The 25,288-nt window shown below is 40.8% G+C and overlaps 1 protein-coding gene across 2 annotated transcripts in view; it reads left to right on the forward strand.

The window, feature by feature from the left end:
- The window catches only part of DPP10 (dipeptidyl peptidase like 10), a 503,938-nt gene that overhangs the window by 212,184 nt on the left and 266,466 nt on the right, over window positions 1–25,288 (forward strand). For both annotated transcript variants that reach the window (XM_061612954.1, XM_061612953.1), the window contains exon 4: window positions 11,719–11,813. In XM_061612954.1, coding sequence (XP_061468938.1) covers window positions 11,719–11,813 — 95 coding nt within the window. The remainder of the gene's footprint in view (window positions 1–11,718; window positions 11,814–25,288) is intronic.

Raw genomic sequence — 25,288 nt, forward strand, 5'->3', positions numbered from 1 at the left:
TTGACATTAGGCAGACGCCTCTTTTCAGCACCTGCTAAAATCAGTTTTCTTGAGGCAAGCCTCTCCAGGCATATAGAAGCTATTGTGTATTTAAATCTGTTTTTAACTCATTGTTGGTTTTATTATTTTGAATATTTTTAAGTATCTGTCGTTAACGCTTCTGCCAATAATTTTATTGTTTTAATTCTTTCTGTAAACCACTTTGAGATTTTTTACAATAAAGCAGCATATAAATGTTGTAAATAAAAATACATAAATAAATGTTGGAGTCACTGTGGCCCTTGAGTCTCTTCCCACTTTTAGGAACCAAGGAATCTGCCTTATACTGATTCAGGCCATTTCGTACCATGATTTCTTAAATGCAACACCATACCAACCACAACAAGATTCCTATGAGTAAGGCAGAAAACGAAGCATCTCACAACCAGTCAGGATTCCTAACCAAAAACCAAAAATATGATAAATGAAGAAATATTTATATAAGCATGACTATCAAATATATTTATTATTTACACAAACTGTAAAGATATTTATAGTGCAATCCTAGGTTTATTTATTCAGAAGCAAGTCCCAGTGTATTCAGTGGGGCTTACTCAAACAGGGACAGAAATGCAACCTCAAGTGATAAGCAACTTCATTCACACAACCCAAAATTCCAAATCATGCCACTTTATGCTGTTTTGCAACTGTTTATACTTGTTTTTTATGGTTATTGGATTTTAAATGGCTTTATTTGTTGTGAACTGCCTTGATTTCCAACCCTACTTCACAGGATTGTTGGAAAGACTCCATACATGCATACACACACACTGCAGATGTATAAATACATACAACCCATATAATAGTTTATTGTCAAACCAGTTGGTCATTGCAGAAAAATCAGTATTAGTTTTTAAAAAATCACTATTAGTTTCCTACAGAATAAAAATTGTAATACCTAAGTAAGCCCTGCCTACTTGCTTTAAAATAGGACTGGAAGAGAACACAAACACAATTCATTTTTACATTAACTCCAAAGTCCCATAGATTTTCAGCACATTCATAACCATGTCTTCTCTAAAGTAAGTCCTATTGAATTCAATGGGATTTACTCTGTGCATATGGGATTAGCATTGCTTTTACAAAAGCAAATATTGGCAAGGTTTTCAAAACACTGCCCAGGATCCGACTCCTGCACACAAGAGGAGAAAAAACTGAAAAGTATATACTTACCCAATTTATGAAATTTTCAGATAAACGGGGGGGGGGAACCACCATTTTCTGGCATTGCAATGAGGTTCTCTAGACACTACCTCAGGTCAATCAAACTGAAACACAACCCTGGCTTCACTGATTGGCTGCAAACCTGAACGGGCGGGGTTAAAGCTACGAAGTGCTATACTGTACAGTACTGTTTAAAGAAATATTTAACAGTCGGGGCGGCTGACGTTTTTATGTATATCTCGAGTACTGGACCACCTAGAAACATAATTTTTTTTTAATTAAAGCTGAGAATCCGGACCACCTAAGGGGCTAAACGGGCACTGGGTGGCATGCAAAGAATCTGGGTAAAACCCGGCTAACCGGGCAATATGGCAACCCTAACCACATACCATAGATAAGTTTATTATCAAAGACATCAAAGGTCTGTTTCAGATATTATGGCTGTGGCATGGATGGTTTTGAGAAAGACTTATGTAGATGCTATTGTTATACAATTACAAAATTATAAAAGTATGAGCTATTGTTATAAAATTAGGTATACCATGACACTTAAGGATCAAAGACAAGCCAGTGTGAGAATATGAACTGATTCCTAAGATGCTCTCCAGAAAATATACAAACTGTGGATCAATAGTGTTGCTGTGATTCTGGTAGGCATTGCTTGCTCATTTACTCAATAAAAAAATGCAGTCACCCTCCTATGACAGGTTCAGATAATGATACTGAGGGTCTTTTATTTCTGTCAAGGAAATCTGAATATTCTTGGGAAAACAATTGATGTCAAATCATTACATGTTTTCCCATGCTGTGACACAACCTTTTAAATTTTTAGATGAAAGAAAGGGATTGACAAATAAGGCATGAAAATCACAAGTCATAATCATTTTTTGGGAATAGCAGAGCACATCACTTTAGCTACATTCTCACCTATTTAGTTTTCTTGATAGATTTATGTGTGTGCCATTTGACAAGACCAAATGTGCATGAAGTGAATGAGCAAGTATAGGATTTTTAAAGAAGGCACTAAAATACAGCTTTAGAAACTCCAGATTCCAGAGGTATTATCTTGTATATCTGTGTTTTTTCATCTTTAGTAATGACATTTAAAGTCTGACTTTTAAAAAAAAAAGTTTTTAATTTTTTAAGACAACAACAGAATGTTCAGCCTTCAGTTTGATGTCTGTTGGTTGTTGCTGCCTGCATAGAGACTTAGAAGCTTTTTTAAAAGGATGTGATAAATGTAACCTATTTTTCAGGCACATTTTTATATTTATTTATATACTAGCTAAATAATAAAGTGATACATGTATTTAGACATTGTTCTAAAAGTAATCAAAACATTTTCCCCCTCACACATTGTATTAACAGTAATGCTAAAATCAGTTTGTTTCTAAGTCTTTATGAGTGGAATGGCCCTGGCCACTTTGAAAGAGAGCCTCATAAGGCTACTCCTTAAGAAATATGTTTTGACCTTCAAGATCATTCCAACTTGTTGCAAATATACAGCATACCCTTTTTGGGGCAAGAGTGGATGTTGGCTATAGAGACTTCTGGATGAGATGGATGATTTAGATCCATTCACCCTAGTTTCTGGCCCCATTTTGGCACTGAGAGCATTGGCTGTCCTGATGGCTGACCTTTGTTGAAAGAAACACAAGACAAATGTGATTCTAATTCTCTTTGATCTCTTGGCAGCTTTTGATATAAGCAGTTATTGTATCCTTTTGGACTGGTTATCTGTGGTGGGAAATAAGGGCCCTGTGCTTAGTGGTCCCTTTCATTCTTGGATGGGTTGGTTCCAGATGTGATTTCATACCAGGGACTACTGCTCTACCCCATGGCAGCTATGCTGTGGGGTTCTTCAGAGCTATATTCTGTCTCCAATGCTATTCAACGTCTACTTGACACTGCTGAATGGGGTCATCTGGGGATTTGGGGTGTGGTGTCATCAGTATGCTGATGACACTCAACTCTATTTCTCCTTTTCATCAAATTCAGGTGATGCTGTCGAAGTGCTGAACCGATGTTTGGGATCAGTAATGGATTGGATGAGGGCCAATAATCTGAAGCTCAATCTCGATAAGACGGTGATGCTATTGGTAGGTGGTTTGTATGTTTTGGGAGATGGTGTGTGGCCTCTACTGCATGGGGTTACATTGCACCTAAAGGATCAGGTTCATAGGTTGGGCGTGTTATTAGACCCAGCCATATCTATGGAGACCCTAGTGGTTTGATGACACAGAACATTTTTCACTAGTTTAAGACAGAGATAATTCATATTCTGGTGACATCCCTTTTGGACTATAGTAAAACAGTATATGAGGGTGCCCTTGAAGAAGAGTATAGAATTAGAAACTATAGTTAATAGAGAATGTGGCAGCTAGGTTACTAACTGGGATTGGGTGTTTGGAAACATATTGCAAGTCTTGAAAGAGCTTCATTGGCACCCAGTCCATTTCTGGGCCCAATTCAAGGTATTGATTTTAACTTTCAAAGCTTAACAGCTTAGGACCCAGGGTATCAAGGACTACCTTCCTTGAATTCTTTATAGCAAAGTGGTGTGTGTGTCCTGGGATAGGGCCTTTTCTGCTGTGATGATTCATCTCTGGAACTCACCTCTAAGGAAGCTCACCTGGAACTGTCTTTGTCTTTTCATCACCATGTTTATATTGTATAAATATTTATTAAATACTGAATCCTTTCTCACTCCAGTAATTAGCTGGGAGGTTGAATACCTAACAAGTGTTATAGAAATGCTATAAACAAACCAGAACAAATAACAAAATATGTGGGCGAATAGCTTACAGTCATATCAAATTGTTCCAGATCCCAATACCTATAAACTGAATACTAGCTGGAGGATTAGGGTGGTAGTGCCAAGTCCCTGCGAGCCTGCATCATCATTCGTGGCTACATTCAGCTTAGTGATAAAAGCTTATATGGACCTTCTAATTTTTCACCAAGAACTTCCTTCTAAGTTGAAAAAATGCAGTTACATAGTCTGGATTTAAATGAAACTCTTAAATCTCCATTTCAAAATAAACCACAAACCATTATTTTAGAACAACCCAACCATTCTCCCTTTTTAATAAGTCTCTGGGTCAAGTTTATCAACAGTAGAATCAGTGACTCATATCTTGAGAAGGGTTAAAAGACTTCACAGTGCAAATGCAACCCAAATATCAGTCTTCCAACTGTGCTGCAAAGCTTCTGCGTATGAACCATTATATTATACTCTGAGGAGTGTGGGCAGCAGCAGCAGCAGCAAACAAAGGGCAAAAGGAAAAAAAGAAGTGGAAAGATACAGAAAGAATGAAAGGAGCCTCCCTTTGCACTGGTGTTTTGGAAATTAAAGAAGCATCAAACACCTGGCAATATAAGCCAATATAAGATAATCAACCTTTATGAAGCAGGGCTATATTTAAGAAATGACAAGAAAAGTATAGGATGGTATTTTGGGGAAAATAGCTTTAATTGAAATGTATATGTTCTGTGTCTTAAAACCACTAGGGTCTAGCTGCATGTCTGCTGCAGCTGAAACAGCCAAATTGCCTTTGCTTCTAGGGCCCTGACCAGATCTGAACAGAATTATGTAGATATGTAAATATTGAGAAGGAACTTCTGGGTATTAGCAAAGTTCCATCAATATGTTTTTGCCAGTGCTGTCAAAGTTTAGTCAGATCACAAGCCACTGGAGATGATCTTCTCAAAGGACCTAGAGAAAGCTCCTGAATTCATGCGAGCTGATGCAGAATGGTCCCACATAGGAATACCACACTATCCTTTTCAGCAGTGTTATATCAATATTAATATTATAATTCTTGTTTGATACCAGTGTTAAATATTATGGCTAAAGCAAATAACTACATTATGCAAATGACTTTGGAAGGACAGAGCCTGGTATTGAGACAAATTAAGTGTAGTGGTTGAGGTGTTGGACTACGACCTGGGAGACCAGGGTTCGAATCCCCACATAGCCATGAAGCTCACTGGGTGACCTTGGGCCAGTCACTGCCTCTCAGCCTCATGAAAACCCTATTCATAGGGTTGCCATAAGTCGGAATAGACTTGAAGGCAGTACATTTATATTTAGGGACAACATTTTTCACCAGTTTCTGGCGACATCCCTTTTTTACTATAGTAAAACAGTACGCGAGGGTGCCCTTGAAGAACAGTATAGAATTAGAAACTGTAGTTAGCACAGAATGTGGCAGCTAGGTTACTAACTGGGATTGGGTGTATAGAAACATCAAGTCTTGAAATAGCTTCACTCGCACCCAGTCCATTTCTGGGCCCAATTCAAGGTGTTGATTTTAACTTTCAAAGCGTAACAGCTTAGGACCCAGGGAATCAAGGACTACCTTCCCACGTATTCAGATCTTCATCTGAGGCCTTTTTCAAGACCTTGAATTCTTTGTAGCAAAGTGGTGTGTGTGTCCTGGGATAGGGCCTTTTCTGCTGTGATCAAATAATTATGTTCATTACATGATACAGTTCATGGTGTACCCATGGTATTCAATGTCAGTCCGAGCCAGAACAGTTAATAGACATAACTAACTTAGGTTCATTCATTTTAATGAGTCTACTCTGAGTAGGACTTAGCTGAACCCAACCCTTTGTTTCTAAAAATCTAACACTATTGCTTTGAAATAAAAACAACAATAGAAATATATATCCAGGGAATCTATTTCAACATCTTGCATTTCAAATATCCTATTTCTTGAAAAATTGTAATGTGATTGAGGGGGGGGATCTTTAAAGAGTTATTTTAAACAAAATATAATACATGTTTAAAATACTTTTGTAGTACTCTCAGTTAATTTTACAACTACATGAACTAAACTTCCAAAATTATATATTTGTTTAAAAGTATTTTTGTATTCAGTCACACTGATATAATTTAGGAGATAATCTAACCCACAATATTCCTTTCAGAAAATGCATTGTTTTTGTTTTGTATCATTGTCTTATTTATGTAAGAGAAGAAAATGATGGTAAAGATTGATTCCTTGATGCATGTTGTCTCTGAGTTTGAATAGAAGGTTTTTGAGCAAATATACCTATGAGGCCAGGCACACTGTAGCCCTGTGCCTCCTCATGTTTATCGTTAACAGTGAACACAGTTTTAGAGGTGGTGACCCTCATTTGTCATACTGTCACCAAGCTGCCATTTCTTACAAGCTCACCTATGAGTCTGAGCTACACAAAGTGAAGGGGTAAAGAAAGCACCATATCTGTAATCTGTATCTGTATCTCTGTATCTGTATCTCCCTCTCTCATAATACTAGAACTCGTGGACATTCAAAGAAGCTGAATGTTGGAAGATTCAGGACAGACAAAAGGAAGTACTTCTTTACTCAGCGCATAGTTAAACTATGGAATTTGCTCCCACAAGATGCAGTAATGACCACCAGCTTGGATGGCTTTAAAAGAAGATTAGACAAATTCATGGAGGACAGGGCTATCAATGGCTACTAGCCGTGATGGCTGTGCTCTGCCACCCTAGTCAGAGGCAGCATGCTTCTGAAAACCAGTTGCTGGAAGCCTCAGGAGGGGAGAGTGTTCTTGCACTCGGGTTCTGCTTGCGGGCTTCCCCCAGGCACCTGGTTGGCCACTGTGAGAACAGGATGCTGGACTAGATGGGCCACTGGCCTGATCCAGCAGGCTCTTCTTATGTTCTTATGTAAAGAAGCCCTACATTTTCTAGCTTAGAAAACAAATCACTGCTGATTTTCTAAAAATTGTCTTTTTAAATCAGACCAAAAGGTCTGATGGAGTCCAGTAGCAGCTACAAGCCAGATGCATCTGTGAAGTTCACAGATAGGGCATGATAATAATGATCCTCTTTAGCAGGGGTAGCCAACATCATGTCCTCCAGATTTTGTTGGATTGCGATTCCTAGCCAATATGGCTGATAGGCAGAAATTATGGTAGTTGTATTTTCTTTATTAATAAAAAATTCTATCCTAGTTTCATTTTCAAGTAATCCTAACGCTGTAGTCCTGCAGTGTCTGGAGGTCACCTTGCCCTATGATGGTACTACTGCATCTGAACATTATCATTGGTAATATCCATCAGCCAAATCATGTTTAAACCATAACTAGTGGCCATAACTACATCTTCTGGGCAGTGGATTCCATAAGTTAAATTATGTGAAGTTCTGCAAAGAAATACTTTATTTTGTCTGCTCTAAGGCCTGATGTCTATTTTCTGGGGGTTGTTGTATATTTCCTTGACCAACATTTCCTCCCTGTGTTCACTACATCTCCCATCATCCCTGACTATTGGTCATGCTGACTGGGGCTGATGGGAGATGAAGTCCAACAATACCTGGAGGGCCACAGGTCCCCCATTCTTGTTTTAAAAGATCAGCAATACAGTATAATCTTGTTAAAGGTTTCTCCACATCATACAAGTAGCAGCCAATGAAGCTGAGCATGGCACAGAAACTCTGACATATTCTTTGGTGTGGGGCAACAATCATGCATCCTATGGAGATACCACACACAAACACTATAATTCAGTGCATCATTGCATTGGAAATTGGTGCATGTTGTTAAAATCTCTATCAAGTTCTGTATATTGTACCATCTGTGTGAATTCCATCTGGATTTTATTTATAAGGTTTGTTTTTCATTCTCCCAGTAGTTGTCTATTATATTTTGCATTCTGTTTACTGAGCATATACCCATATGAAGTAGCATCGATTGGTTTAGAATCTGAACAATGATTCATACTTTGTGAAACTATCTTTATAACATATCAGCTCATTTTTAGAAGAGACTTCTTTCATTGGCTTTTCAAATCAGTGCAAGGCTATAGAATGCATTATTTTTAAACATGTTACTTGCCAGACAGGATATGCCACCAAAAGGAGGAGTGTTTGAACCGTAAGCTACCAGTGCTTTTTTAGCACTGGTCAAAACAAGAAGCATGTGTTCATCCATTCATCTGATGGTGAGAAGTATTATTGTATGTTTCTGTATTTCCATCTACTTTATAACTCTGTTTTACTAAGACTTCGAGCTTGGACTCTGGCTTTTGCAACCGTGTAACCTAAGAGGTTCTGCAACCTGAAGATTTTATACTTTATTGTTTAAGGTTTCTAAACTGTAATATACCTGCTCCTGAAATATATTTCTGATGTATGATCCTGATATGTTGGCCAAGGCTACCTAGAGTGCACTTAACAGTAGTAATGTGTAAGAGGAAAGTTAAAGAGGAAAGCACAAAAGCAGGACTACAGCTGAATGTCAAGAAGACTAAAGTAATGACAACAGAAGATTTATGTAAAGTTGATGATAACATTGAACTTGTCAAGGATTATTAATACCTTGGCACAATCATTAACCCAAATGGAGACGATAGTCAAGAAATCAGAAGAAGGCTAGGACTGGGGAGGGCAGCTATGAGAGAACTAGAAAAGGTCCTCAAATGCAAAAATGTATCACTGAAAACTAAAGTCAGGATTATTCAGTCCATGGTATCCCTAATGTCTATGTATGGATGTGAAAGTTGGACAGTGAAAAAAGCAGATAAGAGAAAAAACAACTCATTTGAAATGTGGTGTTGGAGGAGAGCTTTGTGCATACCACGGACTGTGAAAAAGTCAAATAATTGGGTGTTAGAACAAAGTAAACCAGAACTATCACTAGAAGCTAAAATGATGAAACTGAGGTTATCATACATTGGACACATCATGAGAAGACATGATTCACTAGAAAAGTCAATAATGCTGGGAAAAACAGAAGGGAGTAGAAAAAGAGGAAGGCCAAACAAGAGATGGATTGATTCCATAAAGGAAGCCACACACCTGACCTTACAAGATCTGAACAGGGTGGTTTATAACAGATGCTCTTGGAGGTCACTGATTCATAGGGTCGCCATAAGTCGTAATTGACTTGACAGCATATAACAACAACAGTGTGCAAGACATGAATAAATAGCATATTGTAAGAATATTCCATTGTCTGACTTCTCATTCATTTCCCCGATACTTCCCCAAACTCAAGAATCCTTGGGTGGGGTCTCTACCATTAAACCCACCTATTCATACAACAGCTGTTGGAAACCTGCAAGTTTAGGTAAGCTAATGTCTAACCTATAAGGTCTCTGATAAGATACAGATAAAGGGGAGAAAATAAGAACCCTTGATTCTGTGCATTCACAAGAAGGGGGCTGGTCTTGCTGGTTTCAGAATGCAGAGCCCTCAAATGTTCCATAGTACTTTCACACAATGTATTCCACTCCTGGTACTATGTGTTGTCTTCACCATGAAGTTCCAGATTCATTGTAGAAATTTATAACAAAATCCATCAACTGAACTTAATCTTCTCTAACTGAACAAGCTTGTTCTTAAGATTCTATTCATCTTTAAGATACAGCAACACATATCATCACATGTGCATGTGTATATGCGCACAAAGGGGGCTGCAGAATAGGAGAGGGGGAGAAGGCATAAAAATGAGAGTGGTCTGTGCAAGGGGGGGGGTTCAGGAAAGGGAGAATGGGGAAAAGGCAAGTTCCATGCTAGGGATCATTAGCGAAGGAATTGAAAATAAAACTGCTGATATCATGCAGTTGGAATATTGTTCTGGTCGCTTCACCTCAAAAAGGATATTGTACAGTTGGAAAAGGTTCTGAAAAGGGCAACCAGAATGATCAAAGGAATGGAGTGACTCCCCTATGAAGAAAGGTTGCAGCACTTTGGGGCTTTTTAGTTTAGAGAAAAGGCGAGTAAGAGGCAACATGATAGAACTGTATAAAATTGTGCATGGCATGAAGAAAGTGAACAGGAAAAAGGTTTTCTCCCTTTCTCATAACACTAGAACTTATGGACATCCAGTGAAGCTGAATGGTGGAAGATTCAGGACAGACAAAAGAACATACTTCTTCACACAGAGCATAGTGAAACTATGGAATTCACTTCCACAAGAGGCAGTGATGGCCACCAACTTGGATGGCTTTAAAAGAAGATTAGACATTATTCATGGAGTATAGGGATATTAATGACTAGTAGCCATGATGGTATGCTCTGCCTCCATGGTCGGAGGTAGTATGTTTCCAGATACCATTTGCCGGGAACTGCAGGAAGGGACAGCGCTCTTGTGCTCAGGTCCTGTTTATGGGCTTCACATAGTCATCTGGTTGGCCACTGTGTTAACAGGATGCTGGACTAGATGAGCCATTGGCCAGCAGGCTCTTCTTATGTTCTTATGAAAGCAGGGGTATGAAAGGGCCTGCAGAACGGGAAGGGATGGAGGCTTCATAATTGGGTGGAAGGTGAAAAGGATACTTAGTAGTTGCAATGTATAGGAGGAGGCAGGTGCAGGAGGCTACCATGGTGGTGGTCTGTGTATGAGTTTTAAATGCAGTAAGAGGGATAGCAACATGCAGGGCATTCAGTCAGAACATGTGACTGTTGGCGCGTGTGCATTGATACGGTCCAGAGAAGCGACTCTGGAGCTGTGCAGAACCAGAAATAATCCAGGCCAAGCAAAGTTCTTTGTAAGAGACTTTTACTGACAATAAGTTTCAAACGCAGTCCTCTCTCCATACAACTTTTCCCCCACACTAGAGCTTCTGCGAGAGCTGCTCTTATCAGAGCCGTTGCCCTTGCCAACCATCTGCTGGCCTTGATAACTTTGGCACTCACTGTTGCTCAAGTTAACCCGTTTTCTTCAGGTTTCCTTTTCTCTGCAAAACCTCTGTCTGTGAGTCACATAGATTGCTTTACTGGCCAACAGTGACAACTATTAATATACATTAGTAGAACTTGTCTATATTATATGTTTTTGCTCATATGCTTTCCTGTATGTTTCTTCCTTCTGCACTGTTACATTTCCATGATATATATATGGCTGAGGCAAACCAATAGGAAGTATAGCCAGAGCTTACCACCTTAAAAAAGTATTAAGTATTAAACCCGGCCTCCTTTTGGGAGAAAGTGTGGGATATAAATTGAATGAATAAATGAACCACTCGTGGTGAATTATGTTAAGGTGTCTATGTAGAAATTGAAGGATAAAACCAAACACAAACTTTCCAAATGCTACAGTATTAAAAGATGATGTGCAGTTACACTGAAATAGCTGGAAGTTCTTGTAAATGTTGTGGTTATGTAACTATTTTGTCATACAAGTGTCCTGGAAATTAATTCTTGATTAACAGCAAAACAAAGGTTTCAGGGTTAAGATCACATGGCCAATGTTACTGCTTTTACTCAGGACAATTGGTCTTCTTTTACACAAAGGAGCAGGACATGGCTACACTGATGTGATGGAACCACCTCCATTAGTGAGGTCAGAAAGACTAGAAGCACTGAGCTTTCCAATTTTCTCTGGACAAATTAACAAAATTAGATGCTGCTAATGAAGTCATTACTTTGAGCTAAGCACATTTTAATGTATTGGATGGTCAGTGATGTCTTTTCTTCATTGAATAGGTCCATTAACTAAGAAGCTGTTGCATGATATGTTTTGTCTCTGCTAATCCTTCATGTTTTTCTATTAACAGATACAGAAGTGGTGTATAAAAACAGGCATGGACATGTTGTAAAACTGAATGTAGAAACAAATACAACTACATTATTGCTGGAAAATGCAACTTTTGTAAGTATTAAACTTTTTTTACGATTACTATGGCAGCAACACATATTATATGATCACAGACCTGGTAAAAATTACTTTAGGTGTATTTCCCAAGTTTTTTCCCCTGAATCTTCATGAAAGATTTTATTAAACTACCACACATCTTAAATGCATACCTACTTCTTTTTTCTCTTCCCCCACACCCCTTCAGTTCAGATTCCCAAAGCACATTATTAAAAACAGTTTGCAATGTGACAGGAAGGACTACTTACCATGCTTATGGAAATATTCACCTTCTTTCCAAATAATTCAAAATACATAGAGGAGACCAGGAAAAGAGATCAGGAACAGATATATTGTTGATATGTAGACGGTAGCTTTCACTGATTATTAAGTGAAGATTTCTGTTGTTGAGTCTGAATAATAGAGGTCGCTACTACTAAGTTCTATGCTCATAGTCCACTTGGAGATATGGGTGTGATTTTTATCAGTTTCAGCTGATTCACCAGCTATACTGTTCCTAGAAAAAAATGACATGGGCACTATCACATATGTCTTGATAGAAGGTTACATTATTGCAATGTGCTTTATGTGGGTTTGCCTTACTTGGTTCTGTATTCCACTTTTATAAGTGATACAAAAGTACCAAGGATGCTAAGACTGCTAATAATATGGAACATATGCTACCAGTAGAGAACTATGCTGGCTACCAATTTATTTCTGGAAAGAATTCAAAGTGGTGGATTCTACAATTATCAGTGTCACTCTCCAAATATATTTGGCACGTGCACTTTATTCTATGACACTTTTGACCTGTTTGAATTGCTATCAAGTCCACCTGCACTTCCATTGCTTAGTTCTACCCCTCTCCCATTTGGACAATAATGAACATTTTTGCCCTTAACCCTTAGCAGAAATCTTACCAAGATCAGGAAGGTATTGTAGTGAAAGCAGGGAGTTCCACTCCTCCTGCTTTTACTGTCCCAGGAATCAATCCCCAACCTTGGGCAATTGATCCTAGCAATCCTGGTCTGCTAAGGTTGTGTATGCCTACACCAACCCTGCACGGTAGTACTGCCACCACCCTTCTATTGGTTAACTACTCTGGGGCAAAGGGATCCCCAGAGCCCACTGAACACCTGAGCCTCTCAGGACCAGAGATTAGATACCCTCCTGGCCCCTTCAGAGGTCTTAGGCAAAGACGTTCCTCTAGTACACGGTAGTATGGTCAAATGGCCAGGACTGAAATTAGGAACTGAGCCCTTTCTCTGGAATAAACACATGTTGCTTTAAAATAATTAAAGTTTATTAAAAAGAAAAATAAGAAAAGGGATAAAGGGTACAAAAGGTAAAAGGGTACATACAAATAATTTGGAGCAGCAAATCAATCCTAGAACCATACACCCAAAGGGGCAAGGTATATAACAAAACAGGCTAAAAAGGTTTCTTGGCACAAATCAAAATAACAAAGCTAACTGCCTCAGCTATACTTACAAAAGCTTAAGATCTCTCTGTAGTTAGCGTTCTTCCCCTCAGGGTCTGCCAGTCAGGATGTATAATGGAGCCACCGCAGAGCATCACCATAAGCAAGGTGGTGTCCACGAGTGGAACACAGCCCAGAGTTCGAGGCCTCCTCTTATGGAGAAAATCCCTGCCTCAGCCAGAGACAATCACCCAATTAACATTTTCATCAAAGGGATGATGAAATGATGTTCCCACAGCACCTGGTGCCGTTCCTCTTGGTTTCCCATAACAAGCCTAAGGAGTTTTACGGCCCCTCTTACTGATAAAGAGGTGCCAAACTGCTGCAAGCTGATACAGCTGGGCTGTAAAATCACCAGGTCACCGAGATGGGAAAATATACAAAAAGTTTAACTGTTTATAAGCAAGTGACCCAAGAAAATGGTTAAGGGGAGAAATCCCCTGGAAAGCTTTAAAAATAGCCAATTTATCAGTAGACCCATGTTAGGTGAACAGGCTGGCATGACAGGTATAAGATGCCAGATTTTCACGATGTGTTTATGGTTTCCTCATCATTGCAACAGATTCCTGCTCCTAGATGTGTAGCTGTAAGCAAAAATGCAGAGGCTTCTGGCACAAAGATGAATATAATAAGATTAACAAAAGTGAAAATGAGTCCCTATTTTCTCTAATATGCATGATAAGGGTTCAGGTTATTATGTTCTTAGGTGTTGTAGGTTGGGGTTAAAGGTAGGTCTTGGTTAAAGGCTACTTGGTTGAAGGCTAAACACATGAATGTGTTTTAGAAGTGAGTCTATGGTTTTCCAAATATGGATTTGATGCAATTATATGCTTTTCTCATCTCTATTTCCTGTGTACAGTTGAAAGAGAGAAAAGAGGACACTTAACTGTATTACAAAAGCAATTAAAAGTTATATAGTGGTAGCACACAGCAAATTAGACTATTGAGCAAGGATTACAGAACCAGCCCATGTGTGACAAAAATGCAGGATGTGTTTTTAGTCAGAAAGTACAATTAAAAGGGAAAAACTGGAGCTGAGTTGTTCTTGTAGGTTTATTTGGAAACTAATTCAGGTATCTGTTCCAGATATTGGGAAAAATGTCTCTTAACTTGACACCTAGTATGGTAGGAAAGTTACAGCAATATGTACGTAATTATACTATTTCTTGGTAGCACTATAATTGCACATTAGTTGACTAGCAACCATTATTTATCAGCCATAAATGGGATACAGTATCTTATGTAAAATGTGTGATTTTATTTGCTTAGAAAAGTATGGATATTTTTGGCAGAGATTTTGAAGTTGTTTCCTGAAATGTGGCATGAAAGTTGGCTTCTTTTCCTCTCTCCCTCATTTCGCTGAATGGCCCTCTAATTCAGGGCCATAGTGGCCTGATAGATTGTTTTGCAATACAGATCGACTTTTACCTCCAGCAAAAACTAATGTTTGTGTCCATAGAATATATGAAAGCAAGAAAGGTTGAGAATGGAGTAAGGGAGTGAAAAGTCTGTTCTGTAGTATTGTATGATTCTGCCGCTATTTGACTATCACCCCTGTAATCTGTGGTAGTAGCAATACTTATTTTATTTATTTATTATTTGATTTATATCCCGCCCTTCCTCCCAGCAAGAGCCCAGGGCGGCATACTTGTGGTCATGGTTGTCAAGTGCATTCTTGGGCAGAGAGAAGAGGCTGGTTCTGCCTGTCCAAGGAGCATCACATCCTCATGTATCATTGTCAAGTGGAAAATTAAAACTCAGGCCAAGAAAGGCATTTTTCCAGAAGAGGCAAGAAATTCAATCTGCAGCTTTTTTTTACACAGTCTTGCCCATTCCTGCTGTCAGTAGAATGGGAATCCAACCCTCTGAAAGGATTAACTCTTTTACCTTTTCCAAAAACGACAGCATTCTAAATTTACCAATGTTCATTAAATCTATGACTACCTTGTGATTTTTTAAAAAAAATGGAAAGGAAATGTAGGGAGTACTTCTAGGTTAAAGCACTCAGGTATGTCACAAAGAGTAATGTTAAACACACCACCATGCCACCCAAATCAGAATGTGTGTGTATATGTATATATTATTTATATTATGGGATGTTGGATGAAATCACATCTTTTTTACCTTCCATTTTTCTGTCACAAACAATTTCTGTTCCTTAAACTATGCCAGTGTCTTCTCTGAGCCTTACCTTAGACAGGGATGCTTGGATTTCAAGAATTTGCTCTGTTAAGTAACAAGCTTGTTGTTTTTTCTGTGCTTCTGAATTCTGCCTTGGAATGATCTATTCACATACTACATTGGCCTGGTTTGCATAACGCCATAAGCCAAACAAAGTTTATCAGGACCACACAAATGTATGTGCTCCGGAAGAGGAGCTTGCAGCTGTTTTGCTTTACTGCCATGCCACACTGAGCAAAATCAAGGTTTGGCTTAGCATGTTGTCTGAGCCAGGACTTGTGGTTAAGCTCTCTCCTCAGTGACCATGAGCTGGAGCCAAGGTTTGTTCTTTGTTACAGTTCATGGTACTGTCCGCAAACTCCCAACTAGGGGTGGGGGAGAATATCCACTAAATTGGAGTTAGTACCGGATTCTGATTGAGTTCGACAGTCCGCTTTCTTTTCAGACCAGCACTGATTTCTTGCGGAGGGCCACAGCTGTAATCGACATGGACTTTGTGGCCATGGCTGCAATCAGCACAGATACTTTCCCCTCCTATTTTACGGAATTATCTTTGTAATTTTCTCAAAGTTGTTGCATTCATAACAGTGTAGGTGTGATAATGATCACAATTTGTCCATTATATATCACAAAAAAATTAAGTTATTATTGCCATATAATGCAAAAAACATTGGCTGGCTGCCCTGCCCTAGGCTATGTATGCCATCAATGTTAATTGTCAAATCATCCTGCAATTGTGCATTTTTCAAACAAGACAGCTCAGAGCATTTTGAATCTCTATCCTCTTGCACGGAAAATATGATGATGATGAAAGAGACTGATCCAATCCAAAATACCCCCACCCTGCTTTCATTGCTGCTGTCCTCAGCTCATTAGGGGCTCTCTCTCTCTCTGTGTATGCTAAATGTGTGTGTGTGTTTGTGTGTATGTGTGTGAATAGCAATACAAGGTGGTACTGGTAGTGGTGACGTTGCTGCAGTGCTGCTAACAAACTAATTCAAGAATAGCAAATAGCTAAAGCAAGGGGAATCATTAAGCAGCACATCAGTTAGCCCGAGGCAAGAGACAGACCCAAAGGCCTCACTGGGGGGGGGGAACCACATGGAACACCATTATCATTTACATAAGCATTTATGTTAAAATTTATTATTTTTTTGCCACCAAAGAAAAAGACAACCGCAGATCAAATCACCAAAAAAAACAAACCCATAGCGGATTGAATCGGCAAGTGCCAAAGCAAGTGGGAACAAAAAAAAGGGCAGATTGGGATTGAACGATGGACTGTTGGAATACAAGCAGATCGGAACTAGGCAGTGAACCCCATCCCTACTTCCAACTCCTTGTAAGCTATAGCTTACCTTCCTGTGTCATGCAAACCAGGCTATTGTGTAGCTCTGGAATGGAATTCAAAAAAGGGACAGGCCTAGCTGGCCTATCTAGCTAATTTAAAGATGGTTGGGAAAATTTGTGGCCCTCCAGATATTAAGAACATCAGAAGAGCCTGCTGAATCAGGCCAGTGGCCCATCCAGTCCTGCAGCATGTTCACACCGTAGACAACCCGATGCAGCAGTCTTTGGTGAGGTACCTTGTTGAAAGCTTTTTGAAAGTCCAAGTACTATGTCCACTGGATCACCTCTATCTATCTGCTGGTTGATACTCTCACAGAACTCTTAATAGATTAGTGAGATAGGATTTACCCTTGCAGAATACATGCTGGCTTCAGCGAGGTTTGTTCTGCTATATGCTTGGTTATTTTATCTTTAACAATACTTTCTACTAGTTTTCCCAGGACAGATGTCAAGCTAACTGGGGTTTAATTTCCGGGATTCCCTTGGATCCCTTGTTTTTGCCCCTTTCCAGCTCTCAGAAATACAATTGCTGTGATACAATGCCCCTCACCTCTATCCTTTTGCCAGTCTGGCTGGGATTGATGGGAGTTCGAACCCAACAACATTTTCAAGGCCACTGGTTCCTCATCCCTGTTTTAAAGGGTGGGGCCAGAATAGTTATTATTCTCTGAGAGAGGGTATCAATATTTAACCCTTTACTTGTTATAGGATAAAAGAAAAAAACATTTAGTCAGTTAATTTTTATTTTTTATTTTTTTCTTCAAAATATACACCGACCAATTCTTCAGTTGTAAACAAACAAGTGCCAGGGAAAAGAGCATGCTCAGTGTGCAAAAGCCTACTATCCAGTTGACAAAGTTTGGACAGAGCAAGGTTTGCTGCCTTTTCTGCCTATGAGTTTTCTGTTCCCTGAGATTTTTTTTCTGAAATCCTCACTGCTTCTCAGGGAGAGAGCATATATGAACAAATAAGAAAAAATTGGAGCTATTGTTAAATTTAAGTGTTGCTTCAAGATTGGAAGGAACATTGTTCATCCTCTTGCTGGGATTCTTCCCATTTCCACTGGTCTAGTCTTGGGGGGGGCATGGATAAGCAAGTGGAGACAAAGGACCAGAACTGAAGAAGGCTTAGGCTCACAGTAGTCTGTGGCACTTTTCGACTGATCATTAGCAGTGCCACAGAGCACTGAAGAGGTCCAGAGGATTTTTTTAATGATCTCTGAAATAGTCCCAGATATTCCCGATGGCACAGCATTATAGTCACTTGATGCAGAAAACTGTACATCACAGAGAAAATTGTATCAGATGCAATATTATTTTAATATATGCTTTCCTTTGTTTTTATTTGACCTACAAGCATATTTTTGAAGTAGGTACAATTTCTAGAACAGGGTTTTTTGTTGTTGTTGGTTTTCATTTGTTTTGAGCTTTCAGCTGTTCTGTGGTTAATATCCTTAAAACTACTACTGGGCCTTGTTGCTGAATTTGTTGTTAGTCCACTGCATTTTTCAGATGCCAAATTATTTAATCGGGGATTTGCAAAAGAGCCTAAAACTGAATTAGGCATACATGGAAAGCTCAGCTGGACTGGAAAGTAACTCCCTTTTGAGCTCTTTAAATTTTCTGCCTTATAAATTTTGTACATATTCCATATGCTTATATGCTGAGATGGCTCCCAGCATGTATTCTCTTTTTTGGGGTGGGTGTGTTTTTAAATTAAATATTACATTAAAATGCTAGCATGCTATTAAATCAATAGAGAAAAATACCTATTTCAGGAAAATTTAACTCCTTGACATCTGAATTATAAAATATGCACAAAATGATCTAAAAACTATAAAGAACATCTCCAGGTGTCAAGACTAGACTTGGCAAAATAGCATACACTTAGGTCCCAAGTTACAAGAGCCTCCTGAACCAGAACATCCTCTAATGTGCACTCTGATACTCGTGTACTCTGATGCTGTTAATCCATGAAGGAATTCCAGGAAATCATAGGAATCCCAGAATTGTTCTTTGATTCTGGGTTCTTCAGGATCACCTCCATCTTGAGTAAATATTTCAGAGACAGTGGCAGTTTGTTTAAACTGGGTTTAGACACAGCATTAAATATGAATACTAGACTCTCTGCCACCACACCCGCAAAGAAGACTCAGAGACATAATATTGGTGAAATGTTATATTTATTCATATATAAATAACCTCCTTTGGAGGAACTGCAGTCAAATTGACTGAACTGAGCAAATTAAACCAGATCAAACCAATTCACACCAAATTCAAATTGCTTGGGCAGGTGAGGACTAAACTCTATCTGGCAGGGAAGAATCTCTCCAGTCCCCTGGGCATATCAGCAGCCATTGGCTGTGGCTTCCCAGCCAGGGATGGGGAAGCAGTTCTGTCCCTCCTTGCTGGCTGAGCCTTGGGTGTGCACCCCACCTCCACATTGTGACCCTGCCATTCTGGTGTTCACCCCGATGCACAAGTCAGGTCATGAGGGCACCTTCCAGGTCCCTACACACACAACAAGTAGTGGTGGTTCCCTAAAAAGTGCCCTTTGCCCAATAATGCCTCCATATACCTGTTGTTTACCCCGCAGTCTTCTTCACCTACCCATCAAAAGTCGTGGGTAGCCCTATGCAGCAGGTCAATATCCGAACACTGCACAACATCATTCTCTCCCAAATGTACCACTAAAATATGTGGTACAACGTACACTATTTTTAACACAGTCGGAACAAATTCTCCCCATAATATTCCACATTTAGCCAACCACTGCACCTTAGCCCAGGCCGAAAGGTGCAACTATGTCCCCACTGTAGAAGCACTGGCCCTCCTCTGAGCCCAGAAGAGGATAGAGTGGCCACAGAGAACCACATGGGCCGGGGCCAGTAGGCACCCCAAACCTGCAAGAACAGAAAAGAAGGAAACAGAACAAATTATCCCTTCACAGCTGAACAAAAGCCTTGAATACTGCACATCACCATCTGCCTATGGCTTGAATGTTCTCTGGGGAAAGGCCCACTAGGACCGTGGCACCCCCTTCATTGCATCACAAGGGCATCTCAAAAGCACCCTGCCTGGTGCTACCACCTTGGATGCAAAAAACACGTGACTGATCAGCTCCTGGAGTTGCAAAATGGTGAGCTTTTTGGCTGGCACAGTCTCCTGTAATGTGTCCCTCAAAGCAGAGAGCTTGCCCTCTGGCAATCCAAAATACCGCAGCACAGTGTCAAGCAGAATGCCCAGAAAGGTGAGACTAGTAGCCAGGCCATCAGATTTCTTGGGTGCTAGTGGCACCCCAAGTTCAGAGGTCAAGCCAGCAAAAGCATTGACCAGGTTCTGACAACAACAACTGCCAGCAGGCCTGACAAACAGAAAATCATCCAAGTAATGGATGGTGAGGGACAGCCCGGACTTGATCCGAACCACCCACTCCACTAGGAAGGTACTAAAGCCTCAAAGGCAGAGCAAGAGATGGAACAACCCATTGGCATTGCCCTGTTGACGTAATACTGGCCCTGAAACAGAAAACCCAATAGGTCAACATTGTCCAGGTGCATGGGCAGCAAGTGAAAGGCCGACTTGATGTCACACTGTACTAATAAAGCCCCTTGCCCACCTTTCCTTATTACCCTCATTGCTTTGTCAAAGGAAGTATAAGTCACAGATGCACTTTCCTGCGCTATGCCATCATCCACACCCCTGCCCATAGGAAAGAACAAACTGTGAATGAGGCAGTATTCACCAGGCTGCTTCTTAGGTACAGGCACCACAGAAGCAGTGGGTCTGGGAAGTTGGCAGGTGAAAGTGAAGCACCTGCCTGAGCCACCAGAAGAACTAGATTATCTTGGATGGTCAGAGAAGCAACCAGAACAGTTGGTGGAATTGCCTGCTGAGGAGGCACACTATCATCTGAAGGCACCCGTGGCCTGGTAACCGCTCCTTTCTCTAAAGCTGCTATCCTGGCAACCAAAGCATGAAGAGTATTAGACTTAGATGCTAACCTAGCAGATATTTTAATAGGTTCTTGGACACTAAGACCTGCTTCAGGGTCAGTAGGCAGTTTGTGCTCCCTCTCCAAAGCTTCAATCCTAGCCACCAGCGTGTGCATGGAACCCACATCATCCTCATTCTTAGAGGAAAGTGGGTGAGCAGGTGGATGCTAGTTTGCCTGCTTGATCACTCTCACCCCCTTTTCTGCTTCACCTTTCTGTGGGGCATTGTGGACCTACCCAGTAAATTAATTCAGCTAAATACTACTACTACTACTACCACCACCACCACCATCAACATCTAATAAATACAACCAACCCGGCGGCGGCGGCGGCTGCTGCTGCTGCTGCACAACTAATACCCACTTGGATAGCCACCCATAACTATGGACATAGGAGGGGGGGAACAGAGAGGAGAGAGGATATTATTCCTAATAACTAAGAAACACCACCAACCCGGTGGAACTGCCATAACTGATATAGGCAGGAGTGGGAAAGCTTGGGGGGGGGACAGAGAGAATACAATTAATAAATCTGCCACCCGCACCCCAGACCACCACCACAACAAGATCACAGGCAGGCTGTGAGGTGCACTGAAATGAAAGATCCAAGGCAGGTCGTGAGGCCAAGATCAATGCAAAGACCACAAGATAGTTCGCTAATGCATGCTGCAATCTCCTTCAGTCAAAGTGAAAAGGCTGAGTTAGGGGTGGAGCTGCCTTATAAGTCATGCTCAGCCCCTATCCTGATTGGCCAGAGTGGCCTCACTCCATGTCCCCATCAGCCCCTCCTTCTCAGGAGATTTCTCCTGCAATGTCTTCTTCTGAGAAGGGGGGTGGAGGCAAATTTGCTTCTGCCAAAAGTGGGAATGACGTTCTGATCTAATCTAAAAAATCAGCTGGGAATATTCCTCAGTAAAGATAGATCAGTTACTTCACTAAGGGACTCAGAGGGTTCACATGTGAGATTTGGACTAGGGATATTTATCCTGTTTCAGATGGTACACTGGCAGAGCTGCTAAGAGTTAATAGGGACACCCGAGAATCACAGTTTTATTGCAGTCCAAAAACAAAATACAGGGTTAATACAGAGAAACCAGGAGGAAGCAGTCCAAGCTCAGGGGCAATTTAAGAACCAAGGTCTAGTTAGCATCCAACATTCAGACACGGGGTGGGGTGTGGGTGGGAGTCCAGTGAGCAGTTAAGTGGCAGGGAACCACAAGTTGGGGCGCTAGTGCAAGGATGTTGTACTAGCACTCTGTGCTTGGAACTGAAGGCTGTTAAACCTGAGCCTTCATAGCCCACCTTCCAGAATACAACTGATTGTTGATTTGATCTACTCATAAGGGTTAGCCTACTCATTCCTTTACTCCTGAGGAGTTCTCATTTCTCAGGTGGCCACTTCGGTGTCTGATGGTTGATTGAGCCTGCAACTTTAGGTACCAGTGCAGTAGGGCTCCTCCTCTTCGGATGCACACCTTAAAGTGGTGAGGGAATTTGAGTGTGTTGAAGAAGCTGAGAGCAATGTCGTCAGGAGTCTAGACCAAGAGGCTAGACTCCTAGCAGGGGCACCCAAGGCGGAATGGTCAAAGCTGAAACACCAGATTATGATGCATCCAAACTCAGAGGAAGGCAATGGTAAACCACCTCTGAATATCTCTTACCACGAAAACCCTATGAACAGAGTATCCAAAATGCAACACGAGATAGTGCTGAAAGATGAGACCCCCAGGTCAGAAGGCACTCACCGAGCTACTGGGGTAGAACAAAGGACAAGTACGAGTAGCGCTGTGCGTCATGGCTCCGTCAGAGGACTCATCAGATGAGGATGACTCGGGAGTAACAGCAGCAGACCCAGAAGCAGCAGACCCAGAAGGAGAAATGGAGGAAACTCCCGAGAACCCAGCTCCTTCTCCCTCTCAGCTGCAGAGCACCCCAGACACAGCTGAAGCCCTTCAGCCAGACGCAGCCAGTGAACAGGATACTCCCCCCTCACCTGCAGAACGTAGACAACAGAAGGTCAGGCAGAAGAGGGGCAGGCTTGTCCACTTAAGGCCAAAACGCTGATGGCTCACCCCTGCTGACAAACCTGCTCCTTAAAAGTCAAACCTTGGCTTCAGCTTGTTGCTGACTACAACGTCAGGCGTGACCACTGTGTGTCTTCCTATCCCCTGAACCTTGACTTGGACTGATCTCTTGGCAAACTAGACCCGGACCTTCACTGATGTCTCTTCTGGATTTCTGGCTTGGCACGTAAGCTTTGAAAGGCCTCTGCCCTTATCTTGCTTCCTCCTTGCTAGCCTGGCAGATTTATAGCCAAGCTGCCGGCTGAGGACTTACGGCCTGGCAATTACCAAGGAATCTCCAGCCCTGCCTGCACCCCCACCGACACTGCTGTCTCAGTGAAGGGCTGACACTGTGACTAATGACGCAGCTGGGTCAAAGCCAAAAGGAAGCCCAGAGGCTGATGCGCACAGATGCAAAAGGAGAGTCCGGAGTTGTATGACGCACACAATAGGAACATGGAATGTAAGAAGCATGAACCAGGGAAAGTTAGAAATTGTCAAGCAAGAAATGGAATGGATCAACATTACAATACTTGGTGTGAGCGAACTAAAATGGACGGGAATGGGACATTTCCAATCAGGCAACTACAAAATATTTTATTCAGGAAATGAGAAATAAGAAGAAATGGGGTTGCTTTAATAGTGAGAAGTGATGCAGCAAAAGCAATTAGAAGCTATAATGCAAGGTCTGAGGGAGTGATATCAATGAGATTAAACGGGAATCCTATTAACATAACCATCATCCAAGTCTATGCTCTAACGGCAAATGCAGAAGAAGAGGAATTGGAGAGATTTTATGCAGAAGTACAGGAAGAAATTGATCACACACCAAAACAAGATGTGCTGATAATCATGGGGGATTGGAATGCAAAAGCAGGGAACAGAGAAGAATTAGGAATTGAGGGGAAATGGGGCCTAGGAGACAGAAATGAAGCAGGAGAAAGACTTATTGAATTCTGTGAAGCCAATAATTTGTTTCTTGCGAACACATTTTTTGAACAACCAAAAAGACGACTATACACGTGGACATCACCAAATGGTTAATATAGGAATCAAATTGATTATATAATTGGTAGCAGAAGGTGGAGAAGTTCCATACTTTCTGCAAAAACAAGACCAGGAGCAGACTGCGGTACAGATCATGAACTGGTCGTATCAAAAATCAGAGTAAAGCTAAAGAAGACCAACAAAGCAATCATAACGCCAAAATACAATTTAAATAACATCCCAGAAGCATATAAAGATCAAATAAGGAACCAGTTTGAGGCTTTAAACTTAGTTGACAGAGAAGAACTATGGAATGAAGTCAGAGACGTTATCAGAGAAGAATGCAAAAAGACAATACCTCTAGTTAAAAAAAGAGAAAAACCCCAATGGATGACTGAAGAAACTCTTCAAATGGTTAAAGAGAGAAGGAAAGCAAAAGCAAAAGGAGATAGAAACACAGTCAGAACCCTAAATGCAACAATACAGCGACTAGTACGTAGGGACAAAGAGAACTATTACAATAGTTACTGTATAGAAATAGAAGAGGACAACAAAAAGGGTAGAACAAGAGCCCTATTCCAAAAGATTAGAGAAATGAAAGGGAAATTTAAACCAAGAGTAGGGATGCTGAATAATCAACAGGGGAACACACTGACTGACCGAGAAGAAATAAAAGGAAGATGGAAGCAATACACTGAAGAACTCTATAAAAGAGATGCCAGGATGACAGATTCATTCACGGAGGAACTATATGATGAAGAACCAGAAATTTTAGAACGCAAGGTGAAAGCTGCTCTTAAAATTCTTGGAAGAAACAAATCACCAGGAATAGACGGCATGCCAATAGACTTGCTACAAGCTACTGAGACTGAATCAGTCCAAATTTTGACAAAAATCTGTCAACAAATACAGAAAACTAAACAATGGCCCACAGACTGGAAGCATTCCATATATATCCCAATTCCAAAGAAAGGAGATCCCAGGGAATGCAGTAATTATCGAACTATTGCCTTAATATCCCATGCAAGTAAAGTAATGCTCAAGATTCTACAACAAAGGCTGTAGCCATATATGGAGCGAGAAATGCCAGACGTCCAAGCTGGATTTAGAAAGGGAAGAGGTACCAGAGATCATATCGCAAACATACGTTGGATAATGGAATGGACCAAGGAATTTCAGAAGAAAATCACCCTGTGCTTTATAGATTACAGCAAAGCCTTTGACTGTATAGATCATGAAAAACTATGGAATGCTTTAAATGAAATGGGGGTGCCACAGCATCTGATTGTCCTGATGTGCAACCTATACTCTGCACAAGAGGCTACTGTAAGGACAGAATATGGAGAAACCGATTTGTTCCCCATCGGAAAGGGTGTAAGATAGGGGTGTATTTTATCACCCTATTTATTTAATCTATACGCAGAACATATCATACGGAA

Source organism: Rhineura floridana, chromosome 2 (genome assembly GCF_030035675.1).
Source record: "Rhineura floridana isolate rRhiFlo1 chromosome 2, rRhiFlo1.hap2, whole genome shotgun sequence".
In the NCBI taxonomy this organism is placed as follows: Eukaryota; Metazoa; Chordata; class Lepidosauria; order Squamata; family Rhineuridae; genus Rhineura; species Rhineura floridana.